The following is a 15,922-nucleotide window of genomic DNA, read 5'->3' as shown; positions in this document are numbered from 1 at the left end:
TATAAACCGTTTAAACTGAGGAAGACCTAGGGAGTGTTCACACTCGGCATGTTTGGTTGGATTAAAGCGAACTCTGGTGCGATTGCTCTGTTAGTGCGATTCATTTGAATAAGTGTGAACACTTTCATCTGAACCCTGTTGAACACCAAACAAGAGAACTGAGGCGCTGAAAAGATGAGTCTCGCTCCGCTTCCAAACAAACTCTGATGCAGGTCAACTTTACATACAAAATGACATACTGTTTCTGTTTCGTCTGTAGCTCCTCTTACCTGTGGCGTTCCACAAGGCTCCATTTTGGCCCCTACTCTGTTTTCATTATACATGTTACCGCTAGGATAAATTTTTAGGAGGCACGGAGTTTCTTTTCACTTATATGCAGATGATACTCAAATCTATCTGCCTTTCAAGCGCACTGACACAAAAGGCCTAGAAACCCTATTAAACAACATAAAATCCTGGATGTCCTCAAATTTTTTACATTTAAATGCTAGCAAAACTGAGGCTATTGTGTTCGGGCCCTCTGTAGGAAATGGGAAAAATACTTTTAATGTTGCAAACCTGTACTCTGACATCAAACCCACAGTTAAAAGTCTGGGAGTTACTTTGGACTCCTCCCTTAAGCTGGATAAACACATAAACACAGTGGTTCAATCAAGCTTTTTTCATCTGAAGCTTTTATCTAGAGTAAAGTCTTTCCTATCACCGAAAGAGCTTGAATGAGTTGCACATGCTTTCGTTCTGTCCCGCCTGGATTATATCCCATTTTTCCATTACAAGGCTTCAAATGGTTCAAAACGCCGCAGCCAGATTCCTAACTGGGGTTCGCAAACATGAACATATTACTCCTATTTTAATGTCTATTAACTGGTTGCCGGTGCGTTATAGAGTCGATTTTAAAATGTTGTTTGTTTTTAAATCCTTAAATGGTCTTGCACCCTCTTACTTATCTGAACTTTTAACTTTGAATGTGCCCGGTAGGTGTCTACGAGCAGTAATCTGTCCCAGCCACATCTGGGATCGTGCCTTTGAGGTGTTGGTCCTAGGCTGTGGAATAGCCTCCCCGTATCCTTGAGATCCTTGTCCTCTTTATATGAGTTTAAATTTAAGTTAAAGTTGTATCTTTTTGACGGGGCATTTCAGTATTTTGTTTTGCTGCCATCAGCCTCATTTTAAACACATTTCTCCATCTTGCAGTTAAAAACATCCACATGCCGAGAATCAAGAACACCATCCCCTCGATAGGCTCCATTGTTCCTGTGTTGTGCGTTTGAAATGTGGCGCATTTACGATGATGTCATGGCAGTAGAGGCGGCAACTATAACGATCAGTCCCACCCACTTTAGAAGCAGTACTAACTGCAGTGGAAAAGCAACCGAGCTAAAGCAAACCGAACGGTGCCATACCGAGTCAAGTCGTACCACGCAGTGGAAAAGCGAAGCGAGCCGAACCGTTCCGCGCCGAGCCGAACTGAGCCGTACCATGCAGTGGAAAAGCACCAAATGATTCACTGACCGAGTCGGATTCAAACTGCCAACTCACAAACAAGTTTGAAGCTGTTTTGTGACTCTTTTAGACTTACTGATTAAAAAGAACAGGTTCATTAGAAAAATTTGTTCTTGAATTGGACATTATGACTAGGGCATTGTTCGTTGTTGAGTGTACGAAACACTTACACAGATTTGATAAAACTGCTAATGGGGTACATTTTAAATGATTTATTTTTACATTTGAAACCATTTTGAAGCCCTGGTTATGATAGCTTTGTGTGACAAAAGTTTAAGATGTTTAAACCAAAGTTTAAGATGTTATTGTAAGAATTGAGAAATTAGATAAATGCCAGACAATCTACTTGAGGCCCTGAGAGGACAAAGGAGCTCTCTGCAAATTAACATTTGAACTCACCATTTGAGACACAAAGTCTCACCTCAGAATACATCTCTCCCCCTCTTCCCCTCTCCCCCTCTCATGCTGAGACCACATGAAAATCACAAAATACATATGGTTTGATGTGAATAATTGTCATCGAGTATTATACATGTTTAGTATCATTTGAAATGTCTCAGTGCGACTGGTACAAATGTCTCATTTCCAAATAAGTAAAACAAAAGGTAATAAGGTTTTTAAGAGTTTAGGGATAACTGGCACACAAAGAAAGGTGGTCTCTCAAGACAAATGGTCTCCTACCCCCCCAAAAGGTGTCAACTCTGAATGTAAATTCCCATTGTTAGTAGATGTTTCCATGTGAAAGAGGTTTCTGTCTATATAATGGAATGCAGCAAAGGGTTCGAGGCCTTTTTGTAACTCAAGTTGGCCCATGATGTTAAGAGCGACCAAACCTCTTAGCATCATGTATTTTAATGTTAGGTTCGCATCTTTTCTCTTTATTCTAGAGCATTTTATGTTTTGTATCGATTATCTTTGAATTGATTATGAAATTGGCATGATACATTTACCTGACATAATAAATTGTTACATTTGATTATTCTAACAGGCTTTGACATTATTTTCATTAAAGAGTTAAAAGGAATAGTCAAACATTCGCTCACATTTAATGATGCACAGATATCATTAAAACCTTTTCATTTATGGAGTCAGATGAAATAACGAGAGAATACATATTCAAATGTATTGCATTTAATCAAAAGATACTTTGCCTCGAGAAAAGACAGTAACACGTAAAGACCTTCCGCGCTGGTCGGATGCCGGCTTTGGGCCGATCGAGTGCGAGCTTACATTATTTCACTGAAAATATTGACATCGGCTTTAGCTCTCCTTGGTAACTTTAAGAGAATTTCTGAAAGGAAAAGTGAAAAGTGATTCATAAAAAATAAAACTCTAATACCGACCAGTATGGACTCAAACAGAGCTTTTAGTTTTGCATCCTTTTGAAGCTTGAAAACACTTGAGCAATGGAACGACCAGGAGATTTTTCTAAATTTCTTCTTTTTGTCTTCCACGGTAGAAAGAAAGTCACATAGAAACTTTAAACTAGAAACAACATAAAGTCTTTTGCATGAAGTCTCAAGGTCTCTCTTCCATGAATAATACTTGTGTGACATTATGCCCAGTGATGTGTCTGTTATCGTCTTCCTCGCTGTGGAATGGAGATGTCTCAGTTCTACCTCCCCATCTGTCCCTCCTCATCTAGCTGTCTGTCAGTTAGCATTAACTACACATCCCCCTGTATCATGTCATACTTGTACAGACTTCAGAGTGTGTCCAAGCATTACAACACACACACTCACATGGGTCTCCCTTCCCTCTAAACCATCACACACACACTAATTTGTCAAGCTCTCTCAAACCTTTATATTTTCAAGTATTTTCTACCTAAAATGTTTAATTAACCATCACACGCGCACACGCACGCACACACACATACCCCATTTAAATATATTTAATAATTTCATAAGAATTTATTACATAAAATGTTATATAGTCATGGTTGAGAAACCTTGAGACATCATTCATAAAACTTTTTTTTGAGTTTCTAGTTTAATAAATATATATATATATATATATATATATTTTTTTTTTGTAGTTTATAGTTTAAATGTAAAAAAAATTGAAACCTGCCTTTCTCCATTATTTAATAAATTAATATTACATTATATATATAAAACATTTTATTTTATTTATTTTCATGGTTACTTATGTTAAAGGTTGTTTAATAATAAAATGTTTTTCAGTGAATTTCCATCAAAACCTAATGTGTTATTTGCAGTGATCATACGATGAGGTTTAGGTCATAGCACCCACCGTAGTCCATTGTTAGACACTGGATTAATGCAAATGAGCACTTGACAATAATGGCAGTATGAGCTCAGCAGAGAGCATGACACACACACACACACACACACACACACACACACACACACAACCCTTCATCTAATCATCGCTCTTTAAATGACCCCATATGAGGAGCAACTCGCATGACTCATCCTGAATCACAAAAGCAGAAAAGGAAAAATGAGTGCGTATGCGTCAAAGACCCAAATCAGCGGAGTGTCTTAATACTTATCTCTTAAAAGTACTTGCCCAAGCTCAAGTTCATTTATACTTAAAATATCATGTTGATAATGACCCATTCTCATAAGTTGATGTCTGATCTGACTGAGTAAAACAGTCGTTAAACCCACATTTTGTGGCACTAGCTGCAAAAAAGAAAGCTGTTCTTTCTCAGTATTTTTATCTTTTTCCAGTACAAATATCTAAACATTCTTAAATCGAGACACATTTACTTGAGAAGGAAAATTATATAAGACGTCAAGTCTTCTGAAAAACGGATTAAAATTTAGTTTTTGTTTAATACAAGAAATAAATATCTGCAAATGAGGGTCAGAAAAATAATCTATTTTTCCCTTTGAATTATATTTATTTTTCATACCCAATTAGCATAAACTCATTTAATTGATACATTGATACAGTTCGAAATTTTCGTATGCGTTTTTTTCGTATTCGTCATCAGTGTGAAAAATGCAGAAAATTTAACCCGATCCCAATTTTTTTAATTCCGGTATTTTGCACTTTGAGTCTCTTTTCTGGTTTGTTTTGGATGAACTAGAGTGGTGGACACAGAAATTTTGACGATGGGTCCTGTCTCGACTTTTTGACTCGTTTAGAATCGCCTTTGACCGCTTCAGAGTGGCTGGCTACGGGCATGCACGAACATGTCCTTAAAACAACCCTTAACGTTCGTTTTCAAAACTGTGCAACTCACCGAGTGGTTAGTGGTGTTCGTTGATGTTCCAAAACAAGTAGCGTAGCGAAATACAGTTTCTGTCGTGTTTTATTTGCCATTTTGTAAAATCCCATTGATTTCTGTTGGAGGACTCATTGCTCGTTGATATTACTGCGCTTCAGACTCAAATATCGAGCGGAAGTTTATACGCGGTTGTGAGGTATCTGAAAAAATAATTCCACTATAGCAAATAACACGGATTGAAATCATACATTGCGTCGATATATTTGTTTTTAATCATCAACGAACACCACTAACCACTCGGTGAGTTGCACAGTTTTGAAAACGAACGTTAAGGGTTGTTTTAAGGACATGTTCGTGCATGCCCGTAGCCAGCCACTCTGAAGCAGTCAAAGGCGATTCTAAACGAGTCAAAAAGTCGAGACAGGAACCATCGTCAAAATTTCTGTGTCCACCACTCTAGTTCATCCAAAACAAACCAGAAAAGAGACTCAAAGTGCTAAATACCGGAATTATCCTTTAAACGTGATTGACAACGTGAGGTCGTATTTATTTTTTTAACATGCGGAAATTTCAGACTCTTACACTTGATTTCAGTGGAGTTAAAGCCCTGATATACTTCAAAAATCGAAATCGAAGAACAAACTGGTGTGACGTCATTTCAAACTAAATCAGGCCAAAACGGAGTTCATTTCGAGTTCATTTCGAAACAGTTTGCCAAAGTGAACTTTCAGGAAAAGTTTGTTCCGAGTGCTAAACGCCTTCGAACTCCCTCAAGAAATCCCTGATGTTTATAACTTTCTTCAGATAAACACAAATAAAGATTTTTAGAAAACAAAGCAATGCTTCCGGTCTACTGTCCTACGAGCGTTCATGAGAGGATTGTTGTGAAGCTCACGCGTCAAGTACAGTTGAGAAGCAGAGAGAACCGGCACTTGTGATTCACAACACACTTATGCTCGTATGACTTTCTCGAGGGCGGAAACTTTTCATTTGCGACGAAAGATTTCAACATGCAGATTTCACAACAGATGATGTTGCATCTAACTTTCAGAAACTTTTTGGAAGAGTTCCTATGCAGCCATAACCAGATAAACATCTATATATATAGATAAATAGATAAACAGCTCACTAGTTTTAGAAAGAAAGCCATCGCACAGTACTTACCACACCACCGTCTGGGTTGCGAATATAACCATAGCCAATGGTCTTGTCAATGGCAAACCCAAATTCGGAGCGCCGCAGGTGGCCCACAGGAACCCCGTTGCGGAAAATAGCTTCCAGACCAAACATTGGCACTTTCCTGCAGGAAAAACAAACAACACATTAGTGCTGATCAAATGAGGATCCCTAAATAACATGAAACACTGCATGGCATTTATGCCAGATCCTAGAGGCCATATTTAGATCTGGCTGTTTGATTTTAACTTCTAAAATGTTTTGATGATGATCATAGATTGATTTCAAGTTCTACATTCAATTTCTACAAACTGTGTTGGATGAAGTTGTTTGGGCAATATGTAAAACATTAGATTGCTGAAATATTTACTAAGGCTCATGTCAGGCGAGAATGAAGCTCTAAGCACACAATCATGAAGAGTGGTGGGCAAAATCTCCTTGAAAAACCTTATCAGGCAAATGTAAGGTGACACATTATAGCATTATTTCGGCATTACAGCAATTATTCACTTTTAAGCCAGACGGTCTGTAAATAAATGTCAGAAAACTTGCCAGATACCCGAGGCTATGAACACACTGATAGCCAACATAATAGCCTGCTGCTGCGCTTTGAATTGTAACCCCTAAGATCACATTCAGGAGTCTGCATCTGCTCAATCGATGCTTAATTTTTACTGTTGCTGTGATATTTTAAAGCAAAACAGAGCAATTAACACAAAAATGATCAAAGTGCATTAAAGGTGCAGTAAGTGATTTCTGAGAAACACTGTTTATGTCTCTTTATCATAGCTGAAGCGAAGCAAAATAATACTTTGTGAAAAATAAAGAGAAGATGATGAATTAAAGACAAGGAGGAACAAAATAAAAATGGACATACAGTTCACAAGAATATATATACAAGCAAGAGTTTATTGTTAATCGTGTTAACGTGTCATGTTACTTTAGCTAACATTACAACAACAGCATATTTTGGTTCTGTGAAACACAGCAAAAACCAATGTTACTCAGGTATGAAGCAGAAATGACACAACCTTGCCGTCTGTTTTCAGGTCTTCAGTCTCCACTGCGCTGGAAAGCTTTTCTAATATTAACGCGGGTCCTAAGGCTCTTGCCTGATCATAACCTTTCTTTTTCCAGTGATATTCCTCTGACCTTTTCTCTCAGCCATTTTCTCTTTCTTCAAATCTCCCTCTTGCTCTCTCTCTCTCCTCCCCCGTCATGAGTGGACACGCCCCCTACTGCTGAGTGGCTGACTCTCTCCTCCCCATCATGAGTGGACACGCCCCCTACAGCTGATTGGCTCTCTCTTCCCTCTCCCCATCATGATTGGACACACCCCCTACTGCTGATTGGCTCTCTTCTAGGGATGGCGAAAACTAAAAAATTTCTTGACCGACCACCAAGCCTCATTAGTCGGTTGAAACCGGTTAACCGATTAGTTTAAAATATGCTACGCTATTTGAAATAACAGCCATTTCGAGCCGCGCCTGCAATTTCGCAACTCTGTCGCATCTCTCTGCTGCTCTGCCTCCCGCTCACATACACACTGCCGTATTTCCACTCACGTCACTTTTTTTAAATCCCCTACAGCGCGAAACATGAGTCTCGCAAACGCGGCGCCGAGGAGCTTGTATGTAATCAGAGGACAAATGGCTCCTTAGTTTCGAAATGGTTTGGGTACAAGGTGATCGTGTTGAAAATAAAGGCGTTTGTCTAGCGTTAGAAGCTCGTTTGAAACATTGCCGCGGCTCATTTAAGAAAATGACAGCTCCGAAGAGATGCCGCTTTAGTTTGAGGTAACGTTAGTGCTAACAATAATAAAGAAAGATGATGATCATCATCACCTTACATCATAGATGATGTGCTACTACTGTATTTAAGCACTGTATCACACAAGTTGCAACTTACATCTGTGTCATTCTTTTTGGTGAAATGGTCCCACACACTACTTTTCTTTGCACGCTTCATCCTGTCGTCTACCCTGGCTCTAACCTCGAGTGTTTTAGCCAGTAGCCTTTACTTTTCGCAAACCTTGTGAGAGCGCGAACCCAAACGCTGTGACCTCGCGCCAAATGTTTTTATTGGTTTATTAAGTACAAACAGGCGAGTTATGAAAAATTGAGTGTGAGGGATTTGTTCACTTCACACAAAAATATCTTGGAATGAGATGGCTAACTGTAGTAGCGTTTAGTCCACTGTCTATAATAGCCTAATTTAGAGCTCACTTTTTCTTTTTTTTTAACCGACTACCGACAACTTTTGATCGGTTAACGTTGATACGGTCAACCATCGGTCAAACGGTAATCGGTTAACATCCCTACTCTCATGACACGCCCCCTACAGCTGATTGGCTCTCTCTTCCCTCTCCCCCATCATGATTGGACACGCCCTCTACTGCTGATTGGCTCTCTCTTCCCTCTCCCCCATCATGAGTAGACACACCCCCTAATGTTGATTGGCTCTCTCTTCCTCCTCCCTCATAATGATTGGACACACCCCCTACTGCTGATTGGCTCTCTCTTCCTCCTCCGTCATCATGATTGGACACGGCCCCTACTGCTGATTGGCTCTCTCTTCCTCCTTCCTCATCATGAGTGGACACAGTGCTGATTGGCTACTAGTGTGTTGTGCTGGTCGGTCTGATTTCTCAGAAATCGCGTACTGCACCTTTACACTCCTGTTAATTTACCACCTTAATATTCAACACTCACTCATCAACTGTGAAACAGACGATTCGTCTGCGCAGACCCTCAGCCTTTTGGGTCTCCAACGCCTTCCGACCCAGGAAGGGAATGGAGGTCTTCATCTTACAGGTGAATGCAAGTCCCGCCTCCAGTGGAGTGTCATCAGGACGCAGATCTGCATGCCAATGCCTGTAACCTGATAGAGACAGACAGTTCATTCAAAATCATTTCAATAATAATAAAACGAATCTTATGCTCTTAGAAAATGGAATCTTTGTATTCATGTTGGTTTCATATTATATTATAAAAAATAACAAAAAAGTTAGATTTATTAAGTCAGACAAGTATATAAGTAGTAAAAACGTTATGTACACTACCGCTCAAAAGTTTGGGGTCAGTACTATTTTTTAGGGGTGTAACGATTCATCAACTACATCGATGTATCGATTTATATTCCTACGATCCAACTGGATCGATCTGTGCTCGGCAAGTTGGCCTTCCGGACGACATATATCGATCTAATATCGTTTTAAAAGGTGATGAATCGATTGTATCGATACTAGGAAATAGCGCATTGGATTTAAGCACGTTAGACTTTATATGGATGTTTTTTCTTTGCACTTTTAATGATAAAGGCGTTAAACGTTACTCGATTCAGTCTGCCTATCTGTGTCGTCGTCGCCATGCGTGACGCGCCATCAGCAGCGCAAAGACAACAAGCAGCGCAAAGTCTCTCGCCTCAGAAAAACGGACTGTCCTGTCCTCTCAGCCGCTGTACTGCAGTAGCGCGCACTCTTCAACTGCACGCGCAAATGCGGTGGAGCGCGCTGTATCACTACACTAAAGCGCAAAAGAAATACGAGCATGCAACGTCGTAAATTAGTAAGTTAAGAAATAAAAGTAAAATACCAATAAATTACGTTATTGGTACGTCATGTGTGTTGCTATTTATCAGGAGCAGTTTCCATGTTTCTTTACCAGTTCTTCTAAGTATTGTGTATCACCATGGTAGCCTAATTGTTGTTTGTTTCCATAACAAAATGCCACTTACTGGTTTTGTATATTTTTATATGACTGTGGTGGCTCATACCAAGATTGTATACAAAAACTAGTTTGGGACTGCTATTTAATAGCTTAACCTCGCAGTGCCTACTGTCTATCAGTATTTGTCATATTCTTAAAAAAAAATTGTTAAGTAAAGGGGGACAGAACTTGTGTGTCAACAATTTTTGTGTAAACAAATGTATTATAATAGGCTTATATAATTCCTAAAAAGGTGGGTCGCGGCTTGATGACCATGCGGAAATGTGGGTCCCATGGCCAAACTATTCAAAACATCATTCTATGTTGTGATAATCGTAATTAATAATCACAATTACAATTTCAAGGGAATAATCAACAATTATCATTTTTGTCATAATCGTTCAGTCCTACTTATTAAAATAAAATGTGAATGCATTTTACATTAATTGCTGTTTACTTGTTTGTTTATATCTATAATTAATTGATACCTGATTCCCTTACAAGAATTTTTGGCTAAAAAGTTACTGAATCGATTTCAAGTCACTGAATCGTTTCGGATCGGATCGTTCTAAATGAACCAATATCGTCCTTGAATCGTATCGACAACCATGAATCGCGAATCGAATCGAATCGTTGTTAAAACGAATCGTTACACCCCTACTATTTTTGTTGTTGTTGATTTTTAAGAAATTAATACTTTGATTCAGCAAAGATGCTTTAAACTCATCAAGGTGACAAAAAAGATTTCTATTTCAAATAAATGCATCCAATAAATCCAATAATGCATCACAGTTTACACAAAAAAGAAAAACATTGATGACATTTATTTGATTTTCAACATTGATAATAATAATAAATGTTTCTTGAGCATCAAATCATCATATTAGAATGATTTCTGAAGGATCATGTGACACTGAAGACTGGAGTAATGATGCTGAAAATTCAGCTTTACCATCACAGGAGTAAATTACATTTTTATCATATATTACAATAGAAAACAGTTATTTTAAATTGTAATGCACAATATTACTATTTTTAATATTATTTAAGATATATACTGTATATATTTAATATTTTAACTTTTGAATGATAATGTAGGCTATAAAATAATAAATTATTCTTTGGATATTTTTTTAATATCAATATTTTCCAACAAATCTTTTTTTCGTTATATTTTTATAAAATTGATCTATCATTTTTATAAAATTGTATATATATATATATATTTATAAATGAATTTTAATTCAGAATTTGAAAACATGTTCATTATAAAAAGTGCATTCATGCCATTGTCTGTATGAATTGCATTTTTAGATATTTTTTAATTATTAATAGCTCTAAAGAGCATCACGTCATTGAACTAAATTCAAAAAACATTAAAACCCCTATCCATTATTACTAGTGCGCTGATGCTTTCACATAAACAGAGATGGACTTATTTCTTCATCATACTTCGTCATGAACTCAGGTAGAGTATGAATACACAGTCTAGTAGATATGACCTACATAGTGAACAAACAGTGAAGCTGAGTTGAGTCTCAAGAGTGCAGTGGAAGTGCTGAAGTGTACAGCTCCAGTAATGAGTTTTTATTGTGTCCAGCTGTCTACTTTTCCCTTTAATTCCAGGTAGAGCTAAATGCATAAGGGACACCTACCAACCTACAGAACTACTATGACCTGTGCTTTTACTGTTGCTGGTTCAGGAAAACTGCTGCGGTTCAGTTTAAAGCTGTATTGAAAGCAGCACTGAGAATGAATTATATATGTGGCTCTATTGGAGAGCTATACAATGATGTTTTATGCTTGCAGTGTGAATCAAAAATGCATCTACAGAACTCTAAACGATCAATCCGGATCTGTTGAGTGAAACTCTTAGTGGCTCAAACAATATTCATCAACAGAATCCCAGAGTAAATCAATCTTGACACACTAAAAGCAAAGTTTTACAACGTCACCTGGAGAAACACATCTCATAATGCATGAGGGATTGTGAAAACATCTTTTACCACTGAACTAGATTTTCAGAAGAAAATGTAAGTGATTGTGCTTTGGATGGTTTGCTTACTGGCCCAAGTCAAAAGAATATTGATAGTGATACCAATTACAGTGATAGTAACAGTAATGACCGTAAAGCATACCTTTCTCAATGCTCAGGGAGTCAATGGCCCTGTATCCAGCGTTACAGATGCCGTATTTGGCACCGGCGGCCATGATGGAGTGGTAGACGGGCAGACAGGACTCTTTCGGGATATGAAGCTCCCAGCCCATCTCACCCACGAACGACAGACGCATGGCCCTCACCTACACACACACGATGAAAAAAATGCAACGTTATAATACGTAAAGATGAGATTCCTGGATATTGAGTCCATTTTTATGTATAAGGAATGGACTCGTTTTCTTAGAGGAAGCTTTGAGCAAATCTAAGATAAAATAATATTAACTCAAATATTTAATGTCCATTCATTTTTTATTTTCTAAGCAGTCATGCAATAAGCGGGATAAGGTACGTGTCAGGTGGTCATTATCAAAAAACGTATAATTGATAAAGGGTGTTAAAACCAAGACAGATGAGACTAAAATGAAACAAAACTAGAAAACAGTGTAAGCATAATATATCTGAAGTATAATAGTATCATATTATTATTCAAGAATAATAAAATGTCATGTTAAAATTTTCCATACGAACAAATTTTGCGGTTGGCGAGATTTTGTAATGTTTCTGGAAGAAGTCTCTTCTGCTCACCAAGGCTGCTTTTATTTGATCAAAAATACAATATCAATACAGTAAAAAAATATTACAATACAATATTACAATATTTTCTATCGTAATATATTTTAAAATGTAATTTATTCCAGTGATCAAAGCTGAATTTTCAGCAACATTACTCCAGTCTTCAGTGTCACATGATCCTTCAGAAATCATTCTGATATGATGATTTGATGCTCAAGAAACATTTCTCATTATTATCAATGTTGAAAACAATTTTGTGCTGCTTGATATTTTTGTGGTGAATTGATGAATAGAAAGTTCAATCTTTTGTAACAATGTAAATATCTGCTCAATTCAATGTGCCATTGCTGAATAAAAGTATTTCTTTCAAAACAAAATTTTACAGACCCCACATTTTAGAACGGTAGTGTAATTTAAAGCTAATTTTAGTGTCGTAATTCCAGGTTAAATGATTTTCATGGTATACACACGTGACATATGAGGTGAGCTCATGTTCTTCTTCTGGCGTATCTGTCCAGCCTCGACTGACTTCACCCTCCAGAAAGCTCAACTGTTCATGAAACTGGGCTGAATACCGAACACACATTAACACCCAACCAGGGATCAGGATACAGTATCAACAGCGCTAAACAGTCACTTAGATAATAGGCTGGCCGCTCTCCAGAACCTGCAGCAGTAACAGACGCGCCGAGTGTGTTTGCAGGGATCAGAGAGAAGCGGTTCATTGTGCCCGGCCTGAGATCATGTGAAGGACACCATTATCAGCCAGAAACAAGCACTGCGTTCGCAACTGTAACCTGAGGGAGATACAGTGAAGCATTTCTGGAGTCGAATTCAAGACACTGTTAGATTGGTACCCTGTTACCCACAATCCACTAGTTTTAGCCCATAGATAACCCATATGCAGACTGTTCACGGACCGCCTCATGCATATTCAGCCAAAAGCTGGCAGAAATTGGTGGTCACAATCTGATTGGCTGGCTTTAAGCAATTTATGTCAAACTGCACAGGTTTTTATCAGTTCGGCAGGAACACAGTTGGTATTTTTCCCAGCAGCCCTTCCAGGAAGAACTAGCCAATGGATTTGCTGTATGCAATGTTCATGGCATCAAATCTTTGAGAGAGTTTAGTTCTTTTGAACTTTCTATTCATCAAAGAATCACGAGCAATTTTCAGGAGCACAACTGAACATTTGGATGATATCTTTTGAGATGCGATAATCTTTTGAGAAACTGAGAAATAAAAAATTCTAAAATGAATAAAAAAAAATCTAATCACCCAAGCAATCATTTATCAACATATTTATTCAAGATTCAATTTGATAATAGAAAACAATCAATTAATTAGCAAATATATATTTATCTGCGATTATAAAATAAGTAAAAATGCAAATCTTTTAAATGAACGAAAGATTCTTGTTTGATTTTATGTTCACTGAAGCCTCTCCTTGCTCAGGTTGCACTCATGGTTGTATTTGTTGCTCTGTTCAACGGGCCGCTGATGGAGGACAGCACCTGGCCAGGGGCCCCCAGGTTATTTGAGTCGGGGCCCCTGCTGTAAGCCTTTGGTTATGAAGGAAATAAATCTAATGTAACGTCTAATGTATGCATAAATAAATGTGTAATGGTGCTTGATACTATAAACTACATAAACTATAAAGTATAAACTATTTGGCTACTGTATTGTTATGCAGGACCATGTTCTGAGGCGAGTGGGAGAAAGAGTGTGATTGGGTGAGCAGAGATAAAAGTGCATGACATCAGCCAATAGAGTTGTGTGTCTATATTCGAATCACAAGAGCGGAAGTAGACCATCGGTCTGATGTGCAGAAACACAAACACACGTACACATGCATACAGGAAGTGTCCATGAGATTCATTGTTATTTTAGGGCTGTCAGGCGATTCAAGTTTTTAATCTAATTAATTACATGATGTGCCGATTAATTAATTGCAAATTAACCACACATCAATTTTGGCTGAGAAATTACCCCCAAAAAATTATTTGAAGGCGTTATTGTGTTAAAAAAAACACACACATTTGCACTGCGATTACAGTTTCATAAATAATGCCATGAGATTAATGGGTCTTAAATGGATATTAAAGGGATAGTTCACCCAAAAATGAAAATTCTGTCATCATTTACTCACCCTCATGTCGTTTCAAACCTGTTTGACTTACTTTCTTCTGTGGACCATAAAAGAAGATAATCTGAGAAATGTCTCAGTATTTTTTAGTTCATACAATAAAAGTCAATGGTGGTTACCAACGTTCTTCAAAATGTCTTCTTTTATGTTCCGCAATAGAAAGGAAGTCATACAGGTTTGAAACGACATGAGAGTGAGAGACATCACGCAGTGAGTTGTGTGATATATAAGAGGACCAATGTAGGTCTGGGGTGAGGCATGAACAGTAAATGCATTAAATCATTACAACACGTTATTTTTTACATTATAATTGATTAAATGAATGTGCAAGAACCACTAATTAGAGCATGAGCAAATGTGTGAGACCGAGCTGGAACTGCACAACGATGGAGGACAGGAAGAAGGGGGGAGCGTTACCTTGTGTCCAGCGGCGTTCACTATCTTGTGTGTGGAGAAGGGAAAAGCATCATTACTGAGGTCGGAGTCCAACACTTCCTGCAGAAGCTCACGACTGTCAACACACAGATCACACGCTACAGTCATACATCCATACCAACAAAATTAATACTTCAGAAATCACCATCAAGTTTTAAAGTTAGTGGATCAAGAGGAAAGGTCACGAGAGGCATTTTTGTGATAACTTGCATTCTACCACTCTTTCTCACTTTCATAATTATTTAATAGTTTTAATTTTGCAAATGTTTATTTAATTTTAAAATGAATTAAATATTAGGTACACTCGGAATATTATGAATGAAAGTAGAATATATATATATATATATATATATATATATATATATATATATATATATATATATACACACATATACATACACATACACACACACACACATACACATACATATACATATATATACATATACATATATATATATATATAAATAAATAAATAAATATAATTATATGGCCATTTACTTGAAAGAAAAGCACACTTTTTTAAGCAAAACATTTCACAAGAGGTTTGTTAGGTTTAAAATAATAGAACTTTAATTTAATATAAAATAATATTTTAAAGTATTTTTTTTTTTTACATTATAAAAAAAACGGATTAATTAGTTAAATAAATACATTGAAAACAGAATAAATACAGTGGCACTTAAGCCAGACTTAAAATGTATTAAATATCATTGCATTATATATATATATATATATAAAATAAAAAAACCTAATGGCATTTACTGTAGAGAAAAGCAAAACATTTCACAAAAGGCAAAAAAGTTGAAAAGTGTTGAATACAAAAGTGTATATAAACGCAGCAAATTAACATAAGAGTCGTGGTTATTTTTACTATATATTCTTTATGAAGTGCATGAAAATGTCCCTATGTGTCACCACTTATACTGTCTCCATTTCATCAGGTCAGCCATCAGTCTCTCTCCCTTTCACTCTCTCCATCAGTGTTCCTTTCTATTTTCAACCCGCGGCCCTCGCCT

The 15,922-nt window shown here is 37.2% G+C and overlaps 1 protein-coding gene across 2 annotated transcripts in view; it reads right to left on the bottom strand.

Moving 5' to 3' along the window:
* The window catches only part of sardh (sarcosine dehydrogenase), a 64,326-nt gene that overhangs the window by 1,459 nt on the left and 46,945 nt on the right, over positions 1-15,922 (bottom strand). For both annotated transcript variants that reach the window (XM_084400542.1, XM_084400543.1), the window contains exons 17-20: positions 14,886-14,979; positions 11,727-11,889; positions 8,593-8,761; positions 5,870-6,005 (exon numbers count right to left, since the gene is read on the bottom strand). In XM_084400542.1, coding sequence (XP_084256668.1) covers positions 5,870-6,005; positions 8,593-8,761; positions 11,727-11,889; positions 14,886-14,979 — 562 coding nt within the window. The remainder of the gene's footprint in view (positions 1-5,869; positions 6,006-8,592; positions 8,762-11,726; positions 11,890-14,885; positions 14,980-15,922) is intronic.

This window comes from Rutilus rutilus (assembly GCF_951802725.1).
Source record: "Rutilus rutilus genome assembly, chromosome: 25".
Taxonomy (NCBI): Eukaryota; Metazoa; Chordata; class Actinopteri; order Cypriniformes; family Leuciscidae; genus Rutilus; species Rutilus rutilus.
This window is presented reverse-complemented; position numbering and strand designations above follow the sequence as displayed.